Below are 25727 nucleotides of genomic sequence, written 5' to 3' on the forward strand. Positions count from 1 at the left end.
CGCCCCCCCGGGCCGGGGTCCCCAAAGGGTACCCATTCTCGCTGGCATCTTACCACCCCGGCATGGGGTCCCGCCCCGACTCTTGGATCGAAATCTCGAATCCCTTCTTGCGTCTTTCCCCTCTTTCCTCTGGGCCTTGGTATGCCCCAGGGGACAGATGTCTTGGGATCTTTAACATTTGGGATGCTGCAAATGCCGAAGTTAAATGAAATACCTCCCGGGAGGGAAGGCCGGGAGGAGGGTCGGGGAGAGAGAAGATGGCCTGGACAAACAGGTCCTGAAGCTTCGAGGCAGGAACGGGGGGCGCGGGGACAGGCGGGCGGCGCCAGAGCTCCATGGGACAGGTAAGGGGGAAAACTTAGGGGGACGCAGCGCGGGTGAACTGGGGGGCTCCAGCTCCTGAACCCGTGGTCCGTGGCCTGAACGGAGCTGGCCCTACCAGGAACGGAGTGATTTACAAAGGGGGTGGGAATTTCAAGTTCCTACCCAAAGCGCACATTTCCGACTCCTCAACCCTTCTCCTTCGACCTTCCCCACGCCTGTGGATCCCCTGGCCAGGTTCCGGGAAGCCAGAAAGCAGCCAAACAAAAGGAGCAAAGTCTCGGGCCGCCTGGATGCGGAGGGGCGCGGTGGGGGAGGGGAGCAGGGTGGACCGGACAAAGGGGCTTTTTAAGGAAAGCCGAGAGGTCTGATTTCAGGGCGCATTCCTGGCTAGAACCCACTCCACCATCGCCTGCTGGAGGCGAACACCTTTCCCAGTGGGGACGGAGAGGAGTGGAGAAAGAAACCAGTTAAGGGACCCTCTTCCACCCTCCTTCGCCTTGAGGGTCCCGGGCTATTCCCCTTCTTTCTGCAAGGCTGGCTCCGGCGGCTGACCATTGATCTGTTAATTCGTTAAGTGGGATCTTAGGAGTGCCTGAGACCGTTCTTTGCTGGGTGCTGGAGGCAATGCGAAGATGGTAGATGAGGCTCTTGCTTTCAAGAACTTCCAATCTCGTGCATCAGAAGAAACTCAAAGGGACTTTTTGAAACTGTGGGAGTGGATGGCCACAGTGTGGAAGTTTCCTGATGCAGCACTTCTCCTTGGGAAGTGAAAATCCTAAAGAGATGCAGTTTTTCTCCTTTGAACAATCAGATTCCAAGTACTCTGACTTTATTCAAGGACACTCCACGTCCTCACCAACTTGTGCTCTGGGTGTTGATGCTCTGGGGGTTGGGGCAGGGCACTGATCTGAGAACCCTGATCCCTTAGGCCAGCAGGCAGCAGGGCACTGAACCCCAGCCAGCTCCTGGGGGTACTACCCACCTCCCTTTTGGTATTTTGCGTTGAGTGGCCTGGCAGACAGTGAGATCCAACCCATTGGATCTAGGGTTCTTGGGAGAATTGGTTGGCTAGTCACATTCCAGACCTCACGTTCTGCTGGGTCAGGAAATGCTGCACGTGGGTTTGAGGGAGCAGGGGGTTTACAACAATTCCAGAGGATCAATGCGGTGAGTTGATTATCTGTATTTCTCTCCTCTGAACTCAGAGAGGGGGGATTACCTGATAGTGGGGTTCTTCACTGGGTCCCGGGCACCAAAGCATCTGTGGATAGAATTCAGAGGGTTTGTGAACTGAGATGGGAAGAAATATCTTTATTTCACACCAACCTTTAACAAAAATTTAACATTGCCTTCAAACACGAAGGCAAGAAACCATTGGCAGTAGCTGTGGCTTTGCCGTTGATAGAATTCACAGATAGTTTACGGTCACGGCGCAGTTGTTCTGTCTCGAAGCATCGTTTACATTCATCGCTTCTATGAAACTATCCACTGCCACGTCCCGTTTAACATTAATAAAGAAGCATTATATATTACTATGTGTTTGTTTTTAGAACTGTATTTTAATGTAATTCGTTCTCCTGGTGATTCTCTTCATTTCTTTTTTGTGCATTAAAAAACATGCCATGGGCTGGTTCCAGAGATTTCCAACACCCCCCACCTGGAGCTGGGGGATGGGCAAGGTGGAAGAGGGGACTAGTTCCACTCAGAGTCAATCTCTCTGTGTTTGTCTTCTTTGGAAGAATGTGACAAGCCAATAGGGGGAGGGGAGGGCTGCAGGCTCTTTGGGACACCCGAAGCTGGCTCCACATCACGGGAGGGGTCTGCCCCCGGTTGGGGGGGCCCCGTAGCCTCAGCCTGGGGAGAGGAAGAAGTGGTCAGCCTGGAGGACTCTGGGGCCAGCATTGTTTGGAAAGAGGGTGTGTATAGGATGTGAAGGTGAGCTGGGTATGCGTGTAGGGACTGTGGGGGATGCAGGTGAAGGGAAGGAGGCAGACAGGAACTCTGTCCGGTGACACAGCTCTGCTCTACAGGGGACACTTGGTGGAGCACACTTCTACCCGCCCAGCCATGGGGAAGGGGAGGGCGTTTGGAGATGGGGCTGGGAGAGGGGAGCGATCCAGAGAGATGCTGAGGTGCTGATACCCCAGCGTGAAGGGACACAGTGGGAACATCAGAGTGGGAGAAAGGGAGGTGGTGCGATGTAAGCCTTGAGGGGTGTAGTCCTTAATCTGTATCACGTCTGTGTGTTTTCCACGTGGAGCCACAGGTAGCCTTAGCCCTTGCTTCCCCCAATGAAGTGGGCTGAATTCTAAACAGTTTTGGGTTTGTCTGAGGATCAGTGGGGTGGGAGACCTGGAGGCTTGTTTTCTGTAGAAAACAAGTTCCGTTTCGGTCCCTGGTCCCTCATGTTTGGGGAGTGGATTTAGAGCCTGGGGTCCAGTGGCTCTCCTGTGGCGTAGGGGCTAGGACTGGGGTTCAGCTTAGTGCACCGTGGACCCTGTTGAGGGATGGATGTGAGAAATAAATAGGCCTTGATGATCCTGGGAGGAAATGAGTAGGATGAAAAGAGAGACCACTCTTGCTTTCTTGGGGACCCTAGAGCCTTCCCATACGGACTTCCATAGTTACTGCCTTGCCTGAAATTTCCTTAAACCTGATGTGGGAGAGACAAAACCCAGGCCTTGCTTTCCATGACTGTGTATGGAAAGAGTCATGACCTATTCTTGTCATTCTGTCAACTTCTTGTTGGTATTCCCCATGGACAGTGGCCTTTCACCCTGCTTCTGGGGGTCTCGAATGCCTTGACCTCTCTCCTTGCTAGGGAGACTAAGGGTTAGGAGAACAATTGTGTGCCCTAACCATTCACCACTTTTGCATTGGAGTCCCCTGAGGCCATGAAGACATGACCCCCCGTTGCCTTCTTCTGGGGTTCCTCCACGGGGAGCCCCTCTCTCCCTCCTCACCCCACCCCCGGAAGCGTAGAGGCCCAGGAGCTGCCTGCTGGCAACAGCCACGGCAGGATTAGTTCAGGGAAGGACTTGCTCACCTGCTCCTCCCCTCTGACTCAAGTCGTAACAAGTAACCTGGTTCCCCTGGCCCGGCAGGCAGCCTCGGAGGAAAGGCAGCCTACAAGGAAAGGCAGGCAGGCCAGCAGGCGGGACCAGAGGGAGGGGCGGCCATCGGCAGCGGCAAGTAGAGAGCTGGAGCCAGGTCAGAGGAGAGCACAAGGGAGACTGGCCTGTGGCCTGGGACACCCTGAGGCGACATGCGACACCCCTCGGCCCCCTGACCTGGGAACGGGGGTGTTTCCCGGAATCCTGGACTAAACCCCAGAAGCAGGTGAGAGCAGGGCAGGGTGGAACAGGTCTTTGGGGCTGGGGGGAGCCCCTGTAGTAGCCCCCGTCACCACCTCCTCCTCCGCCTTGTGTCTGGGGCGTGGGATGATAGGGGGGTGCTGGTGGGCCCAGATGAGGAGCCCCTTGCTGTAGGTTTGCTACAGTTTTGCTGTAGTCCCCAGGCCTCAGTCTCCACAGGAAGACGCGAGAGGCCCAGGACCTGGTTTTGGGGGCACACGGGTGATCGAGGAGGGTCCTCAGTGGCTCAGCCTGAGGGACGCTGCACTGGTGTTTCCCTTCCTTCCTCTATGCCTCTTCTTTCCTGTCTGCCTTTTCCTGGGGACATTGTTCAGTCAGGTGGACTGCTTCTTAGGACCCAGCCCTGGGGCTTCCCGCTTAGAGCTGAGGGTCTGGAGGGCAGGGAGAGATTCCTGCGTTGGGAAGGGGTTGGGCATGTTCCCTGAACTGCCTTTATCTGAAAGCAATGCCTTAAATATCTAAGGCTCAAGGGACTCCTGTGGTGCTGGTGGAGGCGGGAGCTGAGCTGATCCCTTGGGCTCCCGGGGCAGGGTCCCCACGGCCAGGAGGGCTGCCTTGGCAGGGCACATGAGGGCGACTCCTACATGGCTGTTTGGGGTTCCTGCTCAGCCCGGCATTGTCCAAGAGGTCCAGATTCTGAGCGGGGAGCTGGAAAGGGCCTTCCCTGGACACTGTCTAGTCTTTGCGTCCACGAGGGAAGGAGGCTGGCCGAGCCAGGTAACTTTCTCAGGACAACACAGGCAGTAGCCGAACTACAACTTGAAGCTCTCAACTTTGGGTCCTGTGCTCTTTGCTTCGCTTGGAGCCGTGAGTTAGCCCAGAGTGTGCCCAGCATCAGACCCTGGCAGCGTGTGCCCTTGACCCTGGCGGTGAACACTGGAGGAGAGGGGGTGTGCCAAGGGGGCTCTCCTCTCATACCCACCCCTCTGTCCGCGTAACCCTACACACCGCACCAGTCAAGGAGGAAAGCAGGGGCTGAGTTATCGTAACTTGCCAAGGCAACTCCTTCGTGGTTAATAATTAATTAGCAAGTGTGACTAATTCATGGCTTCTCTCCCACATTACCTCCTCCCTTGTGCAAAGCAGAACGCTCACCGTGCTAGCTGAGACACCCTTGCTTCCTAGTTCTGGCTGGGCCCGGCCCCTGGCTTCTGGGGAAGGTCAGAGGCTGCCCGCGGTGGGTGGGAGGTGGGTGAGCCGCCTGCCCCTCTGTCCTGCTCTCATCTCCAGGGGGCATGAAGGTTTGGGAGGGATGGGCCATGCAGAGGTAACTCTCACACTAATTACCCTGTTCTGGGTTTCTAGAACACGGGCTAGTCTCTCTCTTTGGCATGTTTACAAAGGCCCTACGTAAACATTTCTTTTTTCTCTTTCTTTCTTTCTTTCTTTCTTTCTTTCTTTCTTTCTTTCATCCTATCATCCATTCTCTGGACTTTCTGGGAAAAATGCAATTTCACAGTGCAGGTACATGTCGTTATCAAGGCTACCTTTTTATTGCTATTGCCCACGGTACTTCGCTGGCCTGTGCCATTTATGGAGGTCTATAAAAGCGCTCCATCGGTCCTGCTCTTCCAGTCTCGAGAGGCAGAGGTCCTACTGGGGACCTGCTGTACGAAGTCCCTTCTCCCTCTCCTGGCCTTGCGTTGTGCTCGGCTTTCCCAGGGCTGACTTGCCTCTGCTGTTGGCTGGTGGTAGAGGGGTGGAGCCCACCTCCTCCACCCCGTGGCCCTGTGCCGTGGGGAGGCAGGATAAGCTCCAGACAGAAACTCAGGAGGACTTTTGGACTGTTGCTCAATGGGCTGACTCAGTGAGGAGGTGGCTGGGCTCTCCTTCCAGACCGCCTGCCTGGGCTCCTCCCGCCCCTCCCTACCCCTGCTCCAGCCAACAGCTACCAGGCCGCGGCCAGCTGAGACCCTGACCCAGGGATGTGGGCTCGGTGAGGAGCAGGTGTTGTTTTGGAGACTGGTACCCCTAGCTGGGCCGACACACGCTGAGACTGTAGCTGTGCCACCCAAGTGCTCCAGGGAGATAGAGGAGTGGGTGGACTTCTTGTCCTCGGGCGGCTTCCACTCTAGTCACACAGCTCCTCCCCCTCCCCCGTGACCCTGACACACACACACACACACACACACACACACACACGCCGGGTCTCCTCTGGCTGTGGGGGATAGGGGATCTCAGCTGACTCCTCCTTGAGGGGTCTCCTAGACATAGTGGCTTGGGAATTATTTCAGAACTTTGGGACAGCTCTCTGGCACCTGCCTTTGGATGCATACCCTGGTCCAGAGGGCAGGGCAGCCTGGGCTTTGAGGACCCGAGAGCACAGGCTTGGGTGGGTACCCAGTGCCCAGCCAGTTTTGAAGTGTTGTCACCCACTGGGGCAGCGGGATGGGTCTCATGCCTCCTGGGTTCTCGGGCTGAGGACAGTCAGCCCATGGTGATTGACGGCTGTGCCCCAAGAAGACATCTTCCCCTTCCTGCTTTCCTTTCCTCCTTGCTTTGTTCTCCCACCCGCTTTTTCTTATCTTTTTCCTTTTCATTCTCTTTCTTTTTTCCTTGTCCTTGTCCCCAGTCTCAGTGGTCCCTGTGGCCACCGCTGCTGTTGACTCTCTTGGGCTGAGAGGCCCCTCTCAGAAGGAGGAGGCAGGAGGCTAGGGTGGGCCCAGAGAGCCCCCGAGAGCGGCTTTGCTGGTGAGGCCCACAGAGCCTTCTCGGTAGCACCCCCAGAGCTAAGAACCCCCCAGGCCAGACTGTTCCAGAAATATGGCCCTCACTTCCACTCCCCGTGCCCTCAGATATCTGATCCTTAGGCTCTGTTTGGAACTAAGGGGTTTCACATCTATCTTTTTGTTGTTGTTCTCTTAAAAGCTGGGGAAACTGCAGGCCACTGACACATCCTGGCTCAGCTTGGGAACGGTGTCACCCCTCCCTACTCTGTGCCCCCTCCTCCCAGAAATCCACCATGGAGAGTAAGGATGAGGTCAGCGACACTGACAGTGGCATCATCCTGCAGTCTGGTGAGTGGTTTGGGGAATCCCGCCACGTGGGCCCCCTAGCCCTTCCTCTCTGAGGCCCCAGGCCCTAGGCCCCAGGCCCCAGGGCCGGCCAGGCTGAGAAGCTTGAAGACTGGAGTAGGGGGAGGGCAGGAGGGGTGGGAGAGGCCTCTGCTGGAGGCTAAATATGAGAGGGACTGCAGTTTTCCTGGATGGTCTGGCCTGGAGGTGTGATCCTATCTGGAACAGGTCTCTGCAACTCTGGCCCTAGTGATTACTAAGAAGTAGAAAAATCTTATCTGGCTGATGGAAAGGTCCTGTCTCTTTGGTTGGCCTGAGTCTGTGGGCCTGGTCTGGTCCTGACAGAAGAGAAGAAAGAAGCATGTGTGTGAATGAGAGAGAGAAAAAGAGAGAGGGAGAGGGAGAAAGGAAGAGGAGGAGGCAGCAGTGAATTGTGTGGGTGGAGGGTGGGAAGGGTGAGAACGGAGCCCTGACCAGGTAGCCCTCCCACCACCTGCAGATGGCCTGTTGAGGCGGCCCTTCCTCTTGAGCTGTCATGTTGCCACCTCGGACAGCCAGGAGATGTGGCGTTTGTGGTTATGACACAGGCCGCAGCACCTGAGATCTGCGATCAGCGGTCAGGCACGAGGCTGTGTGTGTGTGTGTATGTGTGTGTGTGTACACGTGTGGGCCTGGGATAGTTAACGAGTGTCTGAGAGGGGCTTACCCACCTCGGCTTCCCTGAGCCAGTGCCCTGTGGCCCCCCCCCCCTAGGCCCTGACAGCCCGGTGTCCCCGGTGAAGGAGCTGACCCACGCGGTGCGCAAGCAGCAGAGGGCCCTGGAAGAGCGGCTGGAGGCACACCTGGAGGAGCTGAAGAGACTCTGCCTCAGGGAGGCGGTGAGAGCCTCGGCCGGCCCCTGGTTCCTCCCAATAACTTGGGGTTAAGCGGAGGAGCCCTAGAGCCACATTTGGGGATGTTTGGGCTGAGGGAAGGGAACCCCGTTTGTGAGAGAGTTCTGGAAATCAGATGGGGTGTGGTGCCTGGAGTCCCTGACCTGGGCCCTGAGCGGCCCTGAGCGAAGGAAGTAGCCAAGGTGGGGCCCCCAGACACGGGAGGGAAAGACAGAGGGGCTACAGAGGGAGTTGGCAGAGTGCCTGTGGGAATGTAACCAGGGCCAGAGTAGATCTCTGGCGGGGGTGAGCAGAAGGTAGAAGGGAAAGAGGAGGGAATGCGGAGGGTGCCCTGAAGAGGCCAGTGAGACAGGCCTGGGGGACAGGATGGGGTGGGGAGTGGGCAGGGGCCTCTGGGGAAGGATGGGCACAGGCAAAGGGGGTACCGGCTATGCTTGGTTGGCCAAGGGCTGGGCAGTTGGAGCGGGGCCTGGCTCCGCCTGACGTTGCTTCCACTGCAGGAGCTGACGGGTGTCTTGCCAGCCGAGTATCCCCTCAAACCAGGGGAAAAGGCCCCCAAGGTCCGCCGCAGGATTGGAGCAGCTTATAAACTGGACGAGCGGGCCTTGCACAGAGAGGTGAGAACCTCAGGGGGCGGTCTCTCAACCTACCCCCCCAAATGTTGATCCCTGAGCCAAGGCCTCATCATCTGGAGGGGCAGCTTCTGAGGCACAGGGCCCTCTCCTGGTTTTTGGCAATCTCCACCACCCCGTGCCCCCCGCCATCACACCCAGTCAGGGTGCTCGGCTCCGTGTCGATGAGGGGCACCCACTCCCATGTAGCCCAGTGGCCATGGGGAAGGTGTGCAAGAGCTGGGGACTCACGAGAGGACCCTGGGTTTGTCTGGGCCAGTAGGCAGAAGATCAGTTAAGAGCTCAACCACCAGCCCAGGGAGGCAATGGCCCATTTAAACAGGTTATTCTGGCCCCTAGGGCTGTCCTCTTTCTCAGCGGGGGAAGGCAGGTGGTGAGGGGGCGGCTCGGGCCCCGGGATCCCTTCCCCATGGTGCGAAAGGTGGCAAGTGTCCCCTGGGCTCGCCTGCCCGGCCCTTGGGGTCAGGAGGGAGAGTGGCCCACGTTGGTGACCGCTCTGCCCGGCTCAGTGGGCAGGTTGGCGGGTGGGTCCCTGTGCCGGCTTTTCGGGCCCACGGGTTTGCTCTCGGGCATCTCCCACCGCTCCACCTTCCGCCCCAGGGCCGCCCGTGCTGCCGTCTGCTTCCCGGGCTGGGGGTCCGTCGGGGCCCTTCCCTGGGTCCCCACGGCCACTGAGCCCCCTGCCTCTCCCACTCCTCAGGACCCCCTGAGCGGCCTGGAGCGGGAGCTAGCCCTGCAGCTGCAGATCGCCGAAGCGGCCCGCCGCCTGTGCCGGGAGGGGAACCTCAGCAGGCAGGCCCGCCGGCAGCGGAAGCATGCCATGCTGCAGGAGGAGAAGAAGCTGAGGGAGCTGGAGCGCTGCCTGGGCGAGCAGCGGCGCACCAGCGGGCCCCCTCCCGCCGCTGCCCTGCCCCTGGGCCGAGGTGAGCCGGTCTCCCTGAGAGTCCCGTCCCGGGCCACACGGGCCTCGTGTGAGCTTAGGTGGCATGGCCCCGGGGCCACTGCATTCGCCTTCATGCCCAGCACTGTGTTTAATAGTCCAGATTGGCTTTAGCTGGGAAACCTGCTTCCTTGGTCCACCTCTACCCCATCCTGACCCTCTGCAACCCCAACAAGCTGTGGCCCAGGGCTTCTCCATCCCGTGAGGCCCTCTCCCCCAATCTCCTTAGGAAGCGTCCCATTCCTTCCACGTCCGCCTCAAAACCCACTGCCCTCAAGAAGGACTTCTAGGCAGAAAGGTGCTCCCCAGGCTGACTTCGAGCTTCTTCCCAGGGTCTATGCAGCTGCGGTAGCCAGGTCCACCCTCCTGCCCTCCAGGCCCCAGGGGCTGGCTTATATGGTCAGGAAGCGTGAGGCTGACGTGAGCCTGAGGCTCTGAGCTGACGTACTGTCCCCCGGCCTGAGCGAGGCTGCTCAGGGACCCAGGGCTACTCGTGGGATGTTTAGGTTGAAATCCAGCACCACCGGTGCCACACCCCACCGTCCCTTAAGCATCTAGAACCACCCTGGTCAAGGCGAATCCCTCCACTTCTGCTCTTTGCTCTTACTGTGCCTCTAGTCTAGTCCCTGAGCCCCATGGCCCAGAGACCTGGGGCTATGGGGCACCTAGAAAGTCGTCCCTGCCCAGGACCTGCCATTATTGGACACCGGTGCACCCAGCCCGGGTTACCTTCCAACAAGTGGTTCTGAGCCCTCAGTTGTGTTGGCTTTGCCCTCTCCTGATGCAAACCCAGCTTGTCAAGTCCACTCGCAGCCCTACCTTCTACTTCTCACAGCATCATGCCCGTCGCTTGCCTCAACCCCTGGCCTCTCATGGGGCCCAGTTGTAGGGGAGGGACCTGGGGTGAAGAAGGGAGGGGTGGCCTGGGGCCATCCTTGGAACTGGAGACCAAGGCCGTGGTCTGGGCTTGGGGAATTGTTTACTTCTCCCACACCCTCCGGCTCCTACCCCTGCACCTTGGGTTGGCTTTTCACAGAGGCTGCTCTCCTCTTCTGGTTGGGGACACTCATATTTAGAACCCCCCGTGCCCCGTGGCCCATGCTGTGGGCAAGGGGATGCTCCTAGTACAGGTCTCCAGAGTCCCCGCTGCCGCACGTTGTCTCTGATGTAGGTGAGAAAGGGTGTGACCAGACACCTCCCAGGTCACCTCCAGCAGAAGCAGAGAATGAGGGAGGAGGTACCTCCGTGTGACAGTTGACCCAGTAAACCCAGGAGACCGTGCACCTGACCCAGGCTCAGATGGCCAGACTTCTCTGGGTCGACTGTCTCTGGCCTGGCTGCAAGATAATACTCGTGGTCTCCCAGGCTCAGATGGAAAAGAAGTTCTCCATCCTCCCTCCACTCCGACAGGATCCCCAGGACTTGAGCCCCCCCTTGAAAGGCAGCCACTGACTTGGCTTGTGGAAGTCCCTGAGGGGCTTACCTGCGCTGTGCTGGTAGGGAGCCGGCGGCTGAGTGAGAAGTGCCCCTGTCCCAGTTTGCCTCAGCCCCTCCTGTGTCTTCTCCAGCCCCGTACTGCTCAGCAGCCTGCAGATGTTGGGGTGGCAGAGGGTGTGGGGGGATATCACACTGCTGCTGCCATTGTGACCAGTGATGCTTCTCGTTGGGGGTATGAGCGGGTCAGGACATGCCTGGGGCTTTGGTTAACCTTCATGGGAGACAGGCGGTTCTGAAACCTCGGTGCACTCAGCTGTAGAGAAGAAACCTGGGGTAGCGGCCGCCTTTCACCCTCCAGATCAGAGAAAAAGACGCTGCACCCTCCACCTTCAAACCCTGTCTTGCCGGTGGGCCTGAGGTCCTGGGTTCTAATGTCCTGCCTTGGGAGCGCAGGAGGAAGCAGCTCTAGACAAGTAATTCCTTCTCTGGCTCCTCTGCCCAGCTGTGCTTTCCCCAGAAGGAGGAAGTAGAAAGGGATTAATAATTAGTTAGTAGCTGAGAGGTGTTTTGAATTAAAAAGGAAAAAAAAGCAAACAGAAAAAAAAAAGAAAAGGAAAGGAAAAGCCACCCTGCCCCCTTGGTCTCCACACAAGGCTTATTCAATTTAGGATAATTACTAATTATGCCAAGTGGGGGTAATTAGCTAGTACCTTGCAGGTGGCAGGGAGCAGTCAGGTGTTAAACTAATTCACCACAGTGAATTTGATGAGAAATCCCCCTACGCCCCCATGACACACACCTCTAATTTTAGTAGGTGCTCGGAATGCGTTTGTGGACTGACAATACCTTCCTTTAGCAATGCTATCTATTGGAATTTCTGCGGTGATGGAAATGTTCCATATCTGTGCTGTCTATAGTAGCCGCTAGAGCATATGAAATGTGCCTGGTTTGACCGAGGAACTGAATTTTTAATTTTATTTCATTTTAATTAACATAACCCCCATGCAGCTAGTGGCGACCCGTTGAACAGTGCGGCCTTTGAGAATGTGCAGAGTTGGTGGGTGTGACCTTTGTAGTTACCTCCTCACCTGGGGGGTCCAGCTGCCAGTGCTAGCCTGAGGGCAGGGTGAGGTTGATCGGGACTGGGTTGGGGCAGTGTGGCTGAGACAGTGAGCGGCCCTCGGGAACGGCTGTGTTTGGCTGGCAGATAGATGTGCTCCCTCCATGTCTTAACTCTACAAAAGCAGCGGGTCTCCAGATCACCCTCTTTGCATTGCATTTTTTGGCCAATGAGTCTCTGACATGCTTGTTTTTATGAAGATTAGGGATGATGGGAGATGATGTCTTTCTTCCCAGATCATATAGTCAAACCAAAACACATGACACTAACCCCAGCTGCATCACGGGACCATGATAGTAACAGTCCCACAAATTCTTCAACTTGACAGATCTGTAAAAAAGAACACTCTTTATTCTCCGAGATTTTGTAAAAGATCAGAGGCAAAGAACCAGAATTCAGTAAAAGGGTGTAGCCTCACTTGAACCCCAAAGCAAAGGCTAGTACGAGCCAAGCACAGCATGGCCTAGCTGGCTACTTGGGAGTCGCCCAGCTCCTTGGGCAGTATGCCCTACATGGTTTAAGAACTACTCTGGGTAGAGTTTTTTAATTCATTTAAGTTGTGGAGCAAAGGTTGACAAACTTCTATAGAGGCTCAGTAAATATTTTAGGCCTCATGGGCTATAAGGTCTCTGTCGCAACTACTCAACTCTGCCATTGTGGTGCAAAAGCAGCCAGACCTTATGTAAATAAATCCGTAGCTGTGTTTCGATAAAACTTTATTTATAAAAACAGTGAGTTAACTGTATTCGGCCCAAGGGCCCATAGTTTACCAGTCGTGGTACAAAGGATTTTAAGACGGCTGGAATTGTTTAACTTAGAACTTTCTAGATAATGACTTGTGCATTAGATGCTAGCTAACAGGAGAACCCATAAATGGTAGGTAGCAGTGACAAGCCAGACTCTGGTCAGACTGTCTGGGTATGAATTGTGACTCAATCACCTTTTGGTGGATTGGCCTAAGCCATGTTACTCAGTTCCTGCAAGCTTTGGTTTTCTTAGCTGTTACATGATGATAATAGTGTTTACCTTACACGGTGGTTATGATGACATAAATTAATATACATAAAGTACTTAGAAAACTACTGACTGGTACAACAGAAGTATTGGCTATTGTTCATTTCCCCTCATCATTGTTATCAAACATAGTTGAAAATACTTTGTGAATTCCATCCAGGTCAGTAGAGTATTCTCAGGGTCTAAATGTTTCAGTTTGTTCAAGGGCAATGGCAAATGTAAGTTCCCTCTGATTTCCTGGGTCACAGCTGCTGTTGTGCCATGCAGAAATGTCACACTCCCATTTCATGCAAGTGACTTGCCATATCACCAAGTGAAGAATCAGATCGCTGTGAATTGATCCCACAACTCCACAACTCAAACTGCCACTTTGCGCTGCCCTTGGTACTGGTAATGCAGGGCTTCTCAGATTTGGGGTCTTTGAGTTGAGTTGTATTCATGATCTCAGAAGACTATAGAAACGTTAGGCAAATTTTTTTTTTTTCTTTTTAATTTTTTTTTTCAACATTTATTTATTTTTGGGACAGAGAGAGACAGAGCATGAACAGGGGAGGGGCAGAGAGAGAGGGAGACACAGAATCGGAAACAGGCTCCAGGCTCCGAGCCATCAGCCCAGAGCCTGACGCGGGGCTCGAACTCACGGACCGCGAGATCGCGACCCGGCTGAAGTTGGACGCTTAACCGACTGCGCCACCCAGGCGCCCCACGTTAGGCAAATTATTCCCATCCCAAAGGCCTTCCAGAACGACACTTCACCTTTCCCTTCCACTGCTGAGAAACCCTGTCAGAAAAAGCCCTGGCTTTTTTTTTTTTTTTCTTACAGACAGGGAAACTGAGGCCTAGAGCATTGAAATGGCTTATTCAAGGTTGTGTAGCTAATAGAAGAGCTAGGATTGAAATCAGGCTTCCCATTTCCTCCTAGCTTCTGATTTTTTTTTCCCACTTCCGAGTAATAAATTCATATCTAACATAGTATTTAGTACACAGCTGGTATTTCCTGATACGGGGTGCTATCAGGAAGGGGGTGGGGTCAATACTGCCGGATAAGCCAGATCTAGGAGTTGATTTCCTCACCCCTTTCTCTCCTCTTTGACTTTTCCAGAGCTCAGCGCCTCAGATGACAGCTCTCTATCAGATGGGCTGCTCCTGGAGGAAGGTGAGAGGGGTAGTTTAGGGCCTATTGTCAGGATTGGGCTCATAACAGAAGACAGTGGGGCTTTGGCAGACTTCACTGCTAAGGACTTCAAATGGGGAGTGGAGATTTACTGAACTAGTGAAGGCAGGAGTGCCGGGCTGGGCTCCAGGTCTCTGCTCCTACTTGATGCTAATTTCTATGTGCCCTTGCACACGTTCATTTGAGGGTGGGGATGTGCTGACCCTTTGCCATTCTAGAAGTTCAATCATTTTGACAGGGAAGGAAAAGGTGAATTCTAGCAGAGCCTATGGGCTCTGGGGTCCCTGCCTTTGCCCTGGGACCCTAAGAGCCATCTGGCCACAATCCTTGCCCTCTTTGAATAGAGGATGGCACTGGGGAAGGAAACACTGTCCATCGATTAAGAACCCTGTTTATAAACCTTAAGGATGCTGGGGGTCAAGGTGGACCAAGAGGGTAGCGCAGTCCTATGTAGGGAAGTGTCCAGGTCAATAAGGAAATAGTGTACCTGGGCACAGCATGAACAAGAAAATTAGGTAAGCGGAAAGGTAGCTGCAGATATAATACTAGGAGCAAAGGTTAGAAGGTGGAATGGTGTGAACTAAAGGCAGTCAATCTGGGGAGGTTTCTTGAAGGAGGCAGGTGTAAAATAGAGCTATGGGTGAGGAAGTCCCAAAGGAGAACAAAACATTTTTGAGCATCTGGGCCTGGAGCCACAGCCTGGAACACCAGATAAGCAGCCGTGGGAGGGAGAGCAAGGCATGGGCCACGGAGGTTCTTGTTGGGCCAATTTTCTAGCCACTGCCTTCACCAGGTTTCTTTTCACTCCCCGCAGAGGAATCCCAAGTGCCAAAACCTCCCCCAGAGTCCCCAGCTCCACCTTCCCGGCCTCTCCCACCCCAGAGCCTGGAGGGGCTGAAGCCAGCAGGACCTGAGACTGGGGGCCTGGAGCGGGCCCCCATCCAGAACAGTCCCTGGAAGGAGACCAGCCTGGACCACCCCTACGAGAAGCCCAGAAAATCTTCTGAACCCAACAGCGAGTCCAGGTCAGGACGGGGAGGAAGGGGAGGGCTGGAAGTAGGTGGGAGCTGTGCTTGGCCAGGGGGGTACAGGCAGGGCAAGGCGTGGGAGACTGCCCCTCTCCTTAACTGTGTGATGGTGAGAGATGTGAGTTTTGGGGCCCCCTTCCACGGTGCCCCCTTCCTCTGCACAGCTTGAGGCCCTGAATGGAGGCATTCTTGCCACTGACCTGTCCCTAATTCTTTTGCAGCACCCCAGCCACCACGCCACAGGACGGGCCCGGTGCCTCCAGCCTATGGCTGCTGGAGCCTGCCTCCTACCATGTGGTTCCCATCCGCAGCGTTCCTGGCCAGCGGCAGGGCCGCACCAGTGCCCCAGCCACCCCTGAGATGCAGGGGAGGAGGGGCCAGGCGCAGTCTCTGAGGTAAGAGACAGGTCACCCCAGAGATGCAGGGGGAGGCGAGACCCACTATTGAGAGCTTACATTTGGAGGGTGGTGGCTTCCAGGATACAGGTGGGACTGGGTGACACATGGCTAGTGCTGTGGCTTCTCCATCCCTTCTTGGGGCACCTCTCAATAGAGGCTTTGCCACAATCAGCAAAACCAGAGGCAAGTCACTTGTGAAGCAAGCTGTTTTCTGCACAACCCAATTCAAGTTCCCCCCCCTCCCCAACCTATATTCTCCTATGGCACGAGAATACGTGCCTTGGTAGATACTTTTGCAACTGTTTAAGATTGTTGTATTACTGGTCGCTGACAGTGGATGATTCACTCTCTCAATTGATGTGCAGTCGATTCTCATTATTTGTGGGAGTCTGACGTCCTATAAAGTCACCGCAGACAGTAAAGTAGCAATACTGAACCATTGCTCCTAGGGAAAGCACAGGGTGAGGCTCTCGAGAGCTTTTGGTCACAACATTTTTGTCAATCGATCAGTCCATAACCTTGTTTTATGTGTGTTTCTGTTGAAAGACACCTTATTTAATATATGCTGTTGACCCATTAACATTGAACTGGCCAATGGCACTGTCACTCATGCCCGAATGAAACTCATCTCCTATGTATATTCTACTGAAGGCACCTTCATACATAGCCTTCCTGCCCTTAGGAATACCAGACAGCACTTCAGCACTATGCTTAGGGCCATTCTAAACAGTGAAGTCACCAAGAAAAAGTACAAGAATATGAAACGCGTGACACTAAATAGACTGGCAAGAATACTCGTTTATGGTACGAAAGCCGAAACAAGAAGTCAGAGCATTGCCTTGTTCGGTCTCGGCTGGGAATGTGCCTATTGGGCATGTCAAAGTCTTCACCATTCTGTGTGTGCGTCCACAAATGACCGCAAAAGTATTGTGGGTGTTGACTTTGAGGCTACAAATGCATTTTGACTATGGGAGGGGGGGGATTTGCAAATACAGAATCTGCAAATAATGAGAGTCAGTTGTATGTTATTTTCCAAGTGCTTTATCAGTATTCTTGGTGATAGTTTCAGTGACAGCATTATGAAAGGCACTGTTAGCTACACCCCACAGAAAGCCCTGGGCACCACTGCTGGGCTCTTCTGTCAGTTTAAATTCACTCATCAGGCAGCACTGGACTGGGTGCAGCCTGGGACAACTGCTCTCAAGTCAGGCCATGAATTTTATATTTTACATACTCCCAGGGCTATTTTACAAACAGTGCCTTTGTGCAAACTGGGAAAAGGGGCTGGGTTTCAGCCCCTGCGGGTCTTGGGCTGCCCCCTTGTGGAGGGTCGACCTGCGTGCAGTCCCCCTATGGTAGTTTGGTGGCGCCGCCAGAACAACATGCCACAGAGTGGGTGGCTTAATGACAGGGATTTATGGTCTCACCGTTCCGGAGGCTGGAAGTTCAAGATCAGGGTGGGGTTGGTTTCTTCTAAGGCTTCTCCTTGCCTTGTGCATGGCCATCTACTTCCTTCACACGGTCTCTACCACATGACAGCTTTACAGGTCCAGCTTAGATACCTGACCACGGATTCTGTGGGTGTCATGTGGCTGAACACAGGGTCCCTAAAGCAGCTGAAAATAGCCCACGTGGCCGTGGCACGCTTTGCACAAAGCACAGAAGTGTCAATGCAGCAGGAGGGATACGTTGAATGGCACACCAGGCCAGGAGGGTGTCTGGATGCTTTCTGGAGGGGGGTGGGGGAGGTTTGTAGAGCGTCTGCCTCACCTGTTTATCTTCACCCCTCCCCCCCAGGCCCAAAGGACTAGATTCGGCCTCCCCAACTCAGTGCGTCTCCCCTTCCCCCCTCAGGATGGATTCCTTCCGGGCGGGTCCCGAGGGCCGAGGCCGCAGCGCCTTCCCCCGCCGTCGCCCCACTCACTACACGGTGACGGTGCCTGACTCCTGCTTCCCCCCGACCAAGCCCCCGCTGCCCCACCCCGCCTACCACTCCTGCTCGGAGGACAGCGGCTCCGACGTCTCCAGCATCTCGCACCCCACGTCGCCGGGCAGCAGCAGCCCCGACATCTCCTTCCTGCGGCCCCTGTCCCCGCCCGAGCCGCCCCGTCCCCGCGGGGCCTGGGTCCCGGCCGGCGCGCACTACCCCAAGCTGCTGCCGCCGCCCGGGCGCTACGTGCTGGTAGCCGAGAGCCACCTGCCACCGCCCGGCGAGTGGGAGCTGGGCCGCGCCGCCCTGGGCCCCGCCTACGAGGAGGACGCGGCCGCGCTGCGCTGGCAGCGGCTGGTGGCCTCCCGCGGCCGCCTGGTGCGGACGCCCTCCCTGAAGGACAGCCCCGCGGGCCGCGCGCTCAGCAAGGCGGCCGTGTCCGAGGAGCTCAAGTCGTGGCACGAGCGCGCGCGCCTCCGGAGCGGCCGCCCGCACTCGCTGGACCGCCAGGGGGCTTTCCGCGTCCGGAGCCTGCCCCCCGGGAGAGAGGGCTTCGCGCGAGCCCCGGCTCCCCGGACACAGGTACGGGCGGCCCCGGGGTCACGGGGCCTTCCAGCTGGGGGCGGGCTGCGATTCTAGCGGGCCCCAGAGTAGAGAGGTTTGATGCCACTAGGCTGGTGGCCGCGCCGTCCCCAGCTGGGAAGGACAAGCCACAGAACCTTTCCTCTTGGCTTTGGAAGGCACTCGTGACACTCCCCCCTCCCCCCCCCCCCCCCCCCCCCCGCACCTCCCAATTTTGCCTCTAGCTCAAGAGCGCTCACCCACGTGCACTGGTGGAGGTAATCCTGGAAGAGAGCGGGGACTCTTTTCCTTACGGGCTCCACAGATGATCCGCAAAGCAGATAAGCCTGTATTCAGAAGCAGAAGTCCAATCCGAATTAACCCCCAAGTTTCCTGATGTGAAGGCCCAGGACAAAGGGAGAGTCTGGACACGTGTTTGCAGCAGCCAGGACCTGTGATTGCCTGTGGGTCCACGTCCCCTCCGGCAGCCCTCCTGGCTGCAGGGCTGAGAAGCAGGGTGGCTAATGGTTACGTGCACAGGCTTATCAGCCTCTCAAGCCAGGCTACAGGGGAGGTTTCAAATCTCAGCCCTGCTCCCTGGAAGGGATATTAATGATTGGACAACTATCTCAGAGGGCCATGAACTTTAAATGAGTTATTATGTGTAAAATGATCAGAACAGTGTAGAGTAAGTATAAGTAAGCGGTATTCTTATCTGCCAAGGACCAGATTGGTAAGGTAGACATGAGGTAAGGCTGCCCACTCTGGTTTCAGTGACCCAGTTTCTTCATTCTGGAAGTAGGGATAACACACATGCGTCTTGTCTTCTTTCTCCCTGGCATGGAGGGCTCTGCATCCTCCAGAAGTTACCAACAGGCTGCTTCTTTGAGACCCAAGATCCCTACCAGGCCCAGCTGCACATCCCTCCCCCACCCACCAGGTCTCTGGGCTGCAGCTGGCATCCTGGCCTGGCAGCGGCCTGGCTTGGGTCCCAGGCCGCACCCTCCAGCTGACGTGCTTTTGCTTTTCCCTTCCTGCCAGCTTGGACCTGTCCTCAGCCCAGGCCCAGCCTATCCCAACCTGCCAGACAGGGAGGGTGACAAGAAGTGAGCCCCGGAAATGTGGGGAGGAGGAGGGCAGGGCGCCTGGCACACCCCAAAGAAAGTGGAGTGGAAAATGGATAAAGGGTGATCACTGGGGGACATAGAACCTCCTGGAAAGGCAGGGGCTGAGTGCCTGGGCCCCTGTAGCTGCCAGTCAGTGTCCTTAAGGCAAAGGGATGGTGTACCTGTGTTTGCTGTTTGACATTTCTACCTGGTTTGCTTACAGATCTCTCCTTTCTTCCTGACCCCGGCAGGTGACCACAGTGTATGTGCCCCGGAGATCGCCCGAAGGGGCCCCTGTGCAAGTCTTTGTGCCTGAGAATGGCGAGATCATCAGCCAGGTGTAACCAAGGCCGGGTGTCACCGTGTGCCCTGAATGCCTCAACCTGGCTGCCGGAAAAGACTGTTCCACAGCAGGGCTGGAGCCGAGACCTCCCTGCCTCGAGTGCCTTCTTCGGCTCCTTTACCCCATCGCGGGTCGATGACCTGGAGCTGAGCCTTTTTTTTTTTTTTTTTTTTTAATGTCTTTTGTTCAGAAACCCTGGCCTTAGGATTTATATTGTGATTTGTCCTCAAGATCCCAATAATATGATGATGCTTTATTCCCCAGAGCTTGGTCTACTGGACTTGAGGCATTGCCTGTCTGACTGACAGCATTTGTCTCCTTCTGCAAGACAAGTGGCAGGGGACACGTGGAGCAGAGAGGGACACGTCGGGATTCCTCACAGACTATTCTCTGGCTCAGAGCACGTCCCCGGAGAACAGCTCCTGTCTCACTGCAGCTGGAGGCACACTAGTGCGCCTCACCACCCCCATTTCCCAGCTCTCTGGGTACTGTAGGGGTGCCTGACAGGGGGAGAATCTTCTTCCCCCTTTATAATGTGCTCTGTGATGCACACACGAAGTGGTAGGTTAAAGACCACACATCCTGGTGGAGTATTGTCTCCCCGGGCCCTATTTTCCTCACCCTATAACCCCATCTGGAGGGCCCCCAGTCACTCACCATATGCTCTCTGTGCCGTGTGGGCTCCCACATCTACCCAGACCTCTGAGCCTTACGTTTGAGGCTTCACCGGACTGTAGCATTAGGAGGCCCGGGCTGGGGGCTGGCCCGTGGTGGTGTTTGGTGGAGAGCAGCCCACGCTTTGACCACCGTCTCTGGGCATCGTGAGAGCTTGCAACCCCACCCATTTCTCTGTCATCTTTTCATTATCGTCCTAAAAACGAAAACCTTCCAGATATCTTTGGAGAGGCACTACTGTTGTGGCATGTTCTCCTAGGAGGGGGTAGGGGTCCCTGCCCTTTTTACCCCTCACCCAGTTGTGCTTCTGCTTTTGAGACTGGATTTCCTTGAAAGAGGGCAAGTCCTTATTTTTACAAATATGGGAATACTCACTCTTAAGGGCGTTCATTAATCATCCCATCTGCTAAGACTTGAGCAGGCCTGGACACTTCCTGTGCTAAGACCATCCGATAGTCTCTGGGTTCTCGTCCCAGGGCCTTTTTGCTGCCTGGTCACATACTCAGATCTCCTGCCTCAAGGAGAAAGCACAGAGTTGAAGCTTGGTGGTGTTAGGAAGAACGGAGTTCTGATTCTGCCCATGCAGACCCCTTTCCCCTCTGAGTGGCCTGGACTTGGACAGAAACTACAAATACAGCTTAAACCCCCAATCACTTTGATGCCTGACCCCAAAGAAACAGTTCTCCCCACTGGACAGAAGGCAGTGTAGCCAACTGCACAAGGGTGCCGAGGGAGGAACTTAGGTGGCCTGTCAGGAATCCGGGGGAGGAGAGGAGAGCCTGAGGGGAAGCACCCACATTTCTGTCACTGACCTCTTACCACATCCTGCAGCTCCCTCCTTTTTGGGTGGACTCTGGCCCCATTATGTTAGAATGTCCTAGTTCGGATGCTGTTCTCTTCCATTTTATCTCTGAGCGCCTGTCCCTGATGTAAAGCTATCTCCCCTCCCCGTGTCCTCCTGGGAGCCCAGAGCTCCTAGGGTGAGCCAGGAGACATCCCAGCACCGCCCCCCCCCCCGCCCCCCCCCCCCCCCCCCACATGAGGGTCCTTTATGTTAACTTATTGGTCCTGTGTAATGCCTGGTGCAGTTGCGAAGTGGCTGCATACTTGGCTGCGGGGCTGGAACTGTGTGGGTTTTAGTGCCAAATATGTCAATAAAGTCTGTTCTTTGTGATTGGCCTGAGCTGATGAAGGGTTCTTTTGTGCCAAGTTTTCTGAGCAGAGGTTTTGCCCAGCCCTCAAGATGCCTGCCCAGGGAGGCAGAGTCGCCTGGTCTCCAGCGGGTCTGGCCTGGTCCCTGGGGAGCAGGGGGATGGCCGGGGTGGTAGAGGTTCTCTGCTCCCTGGCAGGATGGAATGAGGAACAGTCCCTGCCAGAGTTCCTTAGGTCCCCAGGGCCTGAGGAGATGGGCTCTGGGAGCCACTTTCTCAACGGCAGGGACTTCCGCTCCAGGAAGTCTGAAGGCTTCCCCCAGGCCAGGCTAGGCAGTGGATGGCGATGAGTGGGGCTGAGTCTCCTGTTCCTTGAAGCGGTTCTAGGAGCTCTGGCCTGCCCAGAGTGGAGGTTTCCATGAGAAACAGGAGCTTCTCCAAAGCTCTACAACGCAGGAGTTTCCTTGGGGTGGTGGGGGGAGGCGCTTTCCGCAAGGTCTCCTCCCCCATTTCTGGGCAGGGTGGCCCACAGCCCCTCCCACCTGGGGACCTGCGCGGGGAGGGGGAGGGGAGGGGGAGGAAAGCTCCAATTCAGCCCACTTCCCTGCCGGCCCTGCAGGGGCCGCTATAGGACCCGGGGCACAGCGCCCCCTGGAGCCACGATACCCGGGAGAAGCGCGTGCCCTGGATCTGAGGTGCCCGGTGTGTCAGGTAAAGGGGTCCCTGCCTGCCTGTCCCTCTCCACAGCACACACAGGGCCGATGGCTACGGGTAGGGGCGACTCCAGCCTGGCCCTGGGTGCTGAGCCCTGGGGGCCGGGGTAATCTGTGGGCTTCAGGGGCTTGGCTTTCTCAGGCTTGGGGGAGACTCCATTCTGGGTAGAGGTGCGTGGGTGGAGCAGGTCTCTAGGGGTCTCTGGAGGAGTGAGCGTCCTAATTGTGGACCTAAGGATCTTCAACTTAACGGAAGTGCTCATAACAGGGCGCTTGATTCTGTATTGTAGACAATTGGGATGAGTTAGGCCCAGGGAAAGCGACCAAGTGCTGGGGAGTTCCGAGGAGGCAACCAGAGGAGGAAGCTCCCCAGCCACAGGGCTGACAGAGACCAGCTAACACATGGGGACACAAAAGAAGGCAGGGGCAGGCCCTCTGTCAAGGCTTTTCTAAGAACAGCCCATAATGGGATACACAAGTTTGGGGACCCCAAGGGCAGGGCAGTGAGAGAACTGGCTCAGGCAGTGGTCTCCTGGTCCAGGAGAAGATTTTCCTGGGCAGTGTCTGGGGGCGGGGACAGATATTTAGGGGCTCTTAGCTCCCCTACCACAGGGCAGGATGGGATTGATGAATTGGGGAAGGGGGACAGAAGTCTCTGGTATAAGGGAGCTTTAGGATTTTATTCTATTTTTTTTTAAATGTTTATTTTTGAGAGAGAGCGAGAGGGGGAGGGGCAGAGAGAGGGGGAGACCGAAAACCCCGGGCAGGCTCTGCAAAGTCAGTGCAGAGCCCAAGGTGGGGCTCCAACTCACAAACTGAACCTGTGAGATCATGACCTGAGCTGAAAAACAGGAGTTGGACGCCTGACCCACTGAGCCACCCAGGCACCCTGGGAGCTTTAGGATTTTAGCAACATGACTCCCAGAGTCAATTTGACCCAGAGGCAGAGGGACGGACATCATTGGTGCCTCATTCTGTATTTTAGACAGTAGTGATGAGGCCCCCAGGAGACCACGTCTGCAGCTGAAATTTGCCCGTGCAGGTCACGCCCTGAATGGAAGACTCGTAGACAAGTCGGGATGAGTCAGGGCCCTTTCCGAGGGTCGCATATCTTCCCATGGGGGAGGGAAAGGGAGCTGACGGTGAGAAGCTGGCACTGGCATTGCTCAGCCAGTTCTTTTCTTGTAAATGTCCTGCCTCGCACAGCTTCACCCCTCCGTGGAGAAGCTGTATCCCTAGGAAGGAGCATCTAACGCCTGACCTGGCTACAGTCCTCACAGGCTGCAGGCTGCTACCCCAAGGATGCAGATGAATCCATATCCTCACAAGCACCAATTAGGCAGAGTCACCTTGTCGCGATCAACTCACCAAGTCTCTTGGAATCCTGACTTAACGGGTGAGCAGTTGGCCCCGGACCGGGCTGCGTTTCAACTCATTGTAGTTCCAGAGGTGAAGGTGATAGGCCCAGCCTTTGCTCGAGATGTCACCTGGTGGGCACGAGCCTACCCACTTCCGGCTGCCTCCTTCACAGCTCTGGGCTTGTGTCCGTCTTCAGAACTGCCTCTGTGAGGAGCCTGGAGCCAGGCGGGGAACAGGACGCTGGGGCTTTGAATTAAAGCTCACCCAGCTCACAGCTGTTCAGGGAGCCAACTCCCATGCCCCCCTGCCGTGTGCGTCTCTATGCCTGTCTCAGCTGAACAGCCAGACTGATCTTGTTAAACAAAAGTCAGACCATACCACTCTTTTACTCAAAGCCTATCCAGGGCTTCCATCCCATTCAGGGCCAAAGCCCGAGTCCTTACAGTAGCCCTTTCCATAGGCCTTGAAAGGCCCTTGTGACGTGTCCCATTACCACTCCGCTTCTGTCACCTACCATTCTCCTTGCTCCCTCCACTCCAGGCACACGGTCCTTGCTCTCCATGAGCATTCCAGGCATGATCCTGCCCCTGGGCCTTTGCATTTGCTGTTCCTTGGGCCTAGAATGCTCTTTCCCTAGATATCTGTATGGTTTGGTCCTCACGTAAAGGACCGGCCCTTCAAGACTGCTCAAATTGAGTCAGTGAGCTTTTCTCTGACCTCCATGTATGTATACAAACCTATATGAGCAAATACAAAAAAGAATACCTTTAAAACAATAGTAACCAGAGTTTCCGTGAAGGAGCCATTTGGCCTGTAAGCTCTACTTAGAAGAGGGCCTTTTCCCTAGAAGATGCTCAACAAACAGATGCCAAAGAATGAATTCATTGATTTCCCTGCTATGTGCCAGGGATTCTCCTAATATTTTACATGAATGAATGAATTCAGACCTCATCACAATAACACATACCGTGATTATCATCCCCATGTGAAGATGACAGAACTGAAGCTGGGGACATTCAATTTGCTCTTTACATGCATTCATCCATTTAAGCCTTACAATGGTAAGAGTTAACCATCATCTTTGCCATCGTATGGATGGGGACATACAAGTCGAGAGAGTTTGCTTTGTGGAAGCTCACGGAGCCAATAAAGTAGAAGAGCTGAGCTTTGAACTCAGGCAGTTTGGGGTTTGACTGCTGTGCTATGGCTTTAAGCCCCACCCTCAGTGCGCTCTGCTGGCCGGGCAATGTGACTTGGCCTGAACCCAGGTCTGGTTGCTTCTGTTGCTTCTCGCTCTAGAACTGCTACCATCTCCAGCCTCTTGATTCACCCCTCCTGACACCCTGGGGGTGCTCAGTCTGCATTCTTAGGGTTGCCCCCCCCTCCCCCCCAGCCTCTGGGGCCCTACTCGGGGAGGCTTTCCCAGAGGGCTCTACCAGCCCAATTGACAAGGGAGGTTCCAAGGCTCATTTGAGATTTCAAGTCCATTCACAGGATTTCAAAGCCTGTCTAGGAGAGCTCCAGTAATTCGTGGCCACTGGGGGTGACTTAAAAATCCCTCTCTTTATAATTACCCTTCTATATCTGGCCATTCGTGATGCAGACACCTGTCCATTGTCAGACCTGCCTCTGTGAGAAGACAGGAGTCTTACCTGATTCCCCACATGATTGCTTTTCCACTTAGTCTTCAGAGATCCACACCAGGCCCTAGATCTGGAGAAGCTGGTTCTTGGAGCTGAGATACCCCGCCCAGGCCCTGATGGTTTTGAACCTTCTTGGCAGAGGATAAGGGGATAGGATGGCCCTGCTTTCTTGTTCCATCTGAGATAACCAGCCAGCTTCCTCCCAACCACATCCCTTTGCAGGATTGCGCCAGTCAGAAAGAGAAGCTTGTGAGTTCATTCAGGAATTTCTAGAAGAAGGACAACCGGTAAGGAAATTGACTGGACCTTTTGAGAGCTGAGGAGAAAGTAGAAAAAAATGAGAACTCACGTTTCCTTGGGTTTTGGATACTAGCCCTTGTTTGAAAAGCACCTGAAATCCGGCCCATTTTTGCCTTCTGACCTGGACAATCTGACCTGAAAGAATCTTCCATGGGGACCCCTAGCTCCACTGTCCCCAGAGGGCTGTGAGGGGACCGGGACATTGATGAGTGTCAGTCTAGGGGATGGGGGAACTGTGTTGAGGAAATCAAGTGAGCTATCCATCCTGGTTGCTCTGAGGTCTGGGCTGGGTGTGTGGGGCAGGGTCTGGGGGTACAGGTTTTGGGTGCAGCCTGTAGGAGAAGTGAAGGGCTGAGGCCTGGTTCACAGGCAAGAAATTTCTGTGGTTTTTTTCCCTAGTCAGAGTCGGAAAAACTGAAGTTCCTGAGGGCTGTGGAAACCTTGAGTGCCACCGTTCAGGCCCAGGCAAATGGCAATATGAATGATTACTTTCCCAAAACCATTCTGGCCAAGAAAATTGAGGTGAGAGAGACCCAAGCTCTTCTGGGAGTTGGTCATCCAGGGATGAGGATGACCAAGTCCCAGAGCCAAGGGCTGG

At 55.3% G+C, this 25727-nt stretch overlaps 1 protein-coding gene across 2 annotated transcripts; it reads left to right on the top strand.

Moving 5' to 3' along the window:
* The first annotated feature begins 37 nt into the window (after window positions 1-37).
* Window positions 38-21146, top strand: INAVA (innate immunity activator). Of its 2 annotated transcripts, none has more exons than XM_043568185.1 (10): window positions 38-344; window positions 6567-6715; window positions 7466-7590; window positions 8106-8222; window positions 8938-9160; window positions 13851-13904; window positions 14737-14947; window positions 15172-15345; window positions 17203-17860; window positions 19197-21146. In XM_043568185.1, exons 1-10 carry the CDS (start codon window positions 142-144, stop codon window positions 19287-19289), a joined length of 2007 nt encoding a protein of 668 aa, XP_043424120.1. In that variant the 5' UTR covers window positions 38-141; the 3' UTR covers window positions 19290-21146. The 2 variants fall into 2 exon arrangements, with proteins under 2 accessions (XP_043424120.1, XP_043424119.1); XM_043568184.1 differs by lacking the exon at window positions 38-344 and adding an exon at window positions 3405-3663.
* The last annotated feature ends 4581 nt before the right edge of the window (window positions 21147-25727 follow it).

The sequence above is a fragment of the Prionailurus bengalensis genome, chromosome E4, assembly GCF_016509475.1.
Source record: "Prionailurus bengalensis isolate Pbe53 chromosome E4, Fcat_Pben_1.1_paternal_pri, whole genome shotgun sequence".
Classification (NCBI taxonomy): domain Eukaryota; kingdom Metazoa; phylum Chordata; class Mammalia; order Carnivora; family Felidae; genus Prionailurus; species Prionailurus bengalensis.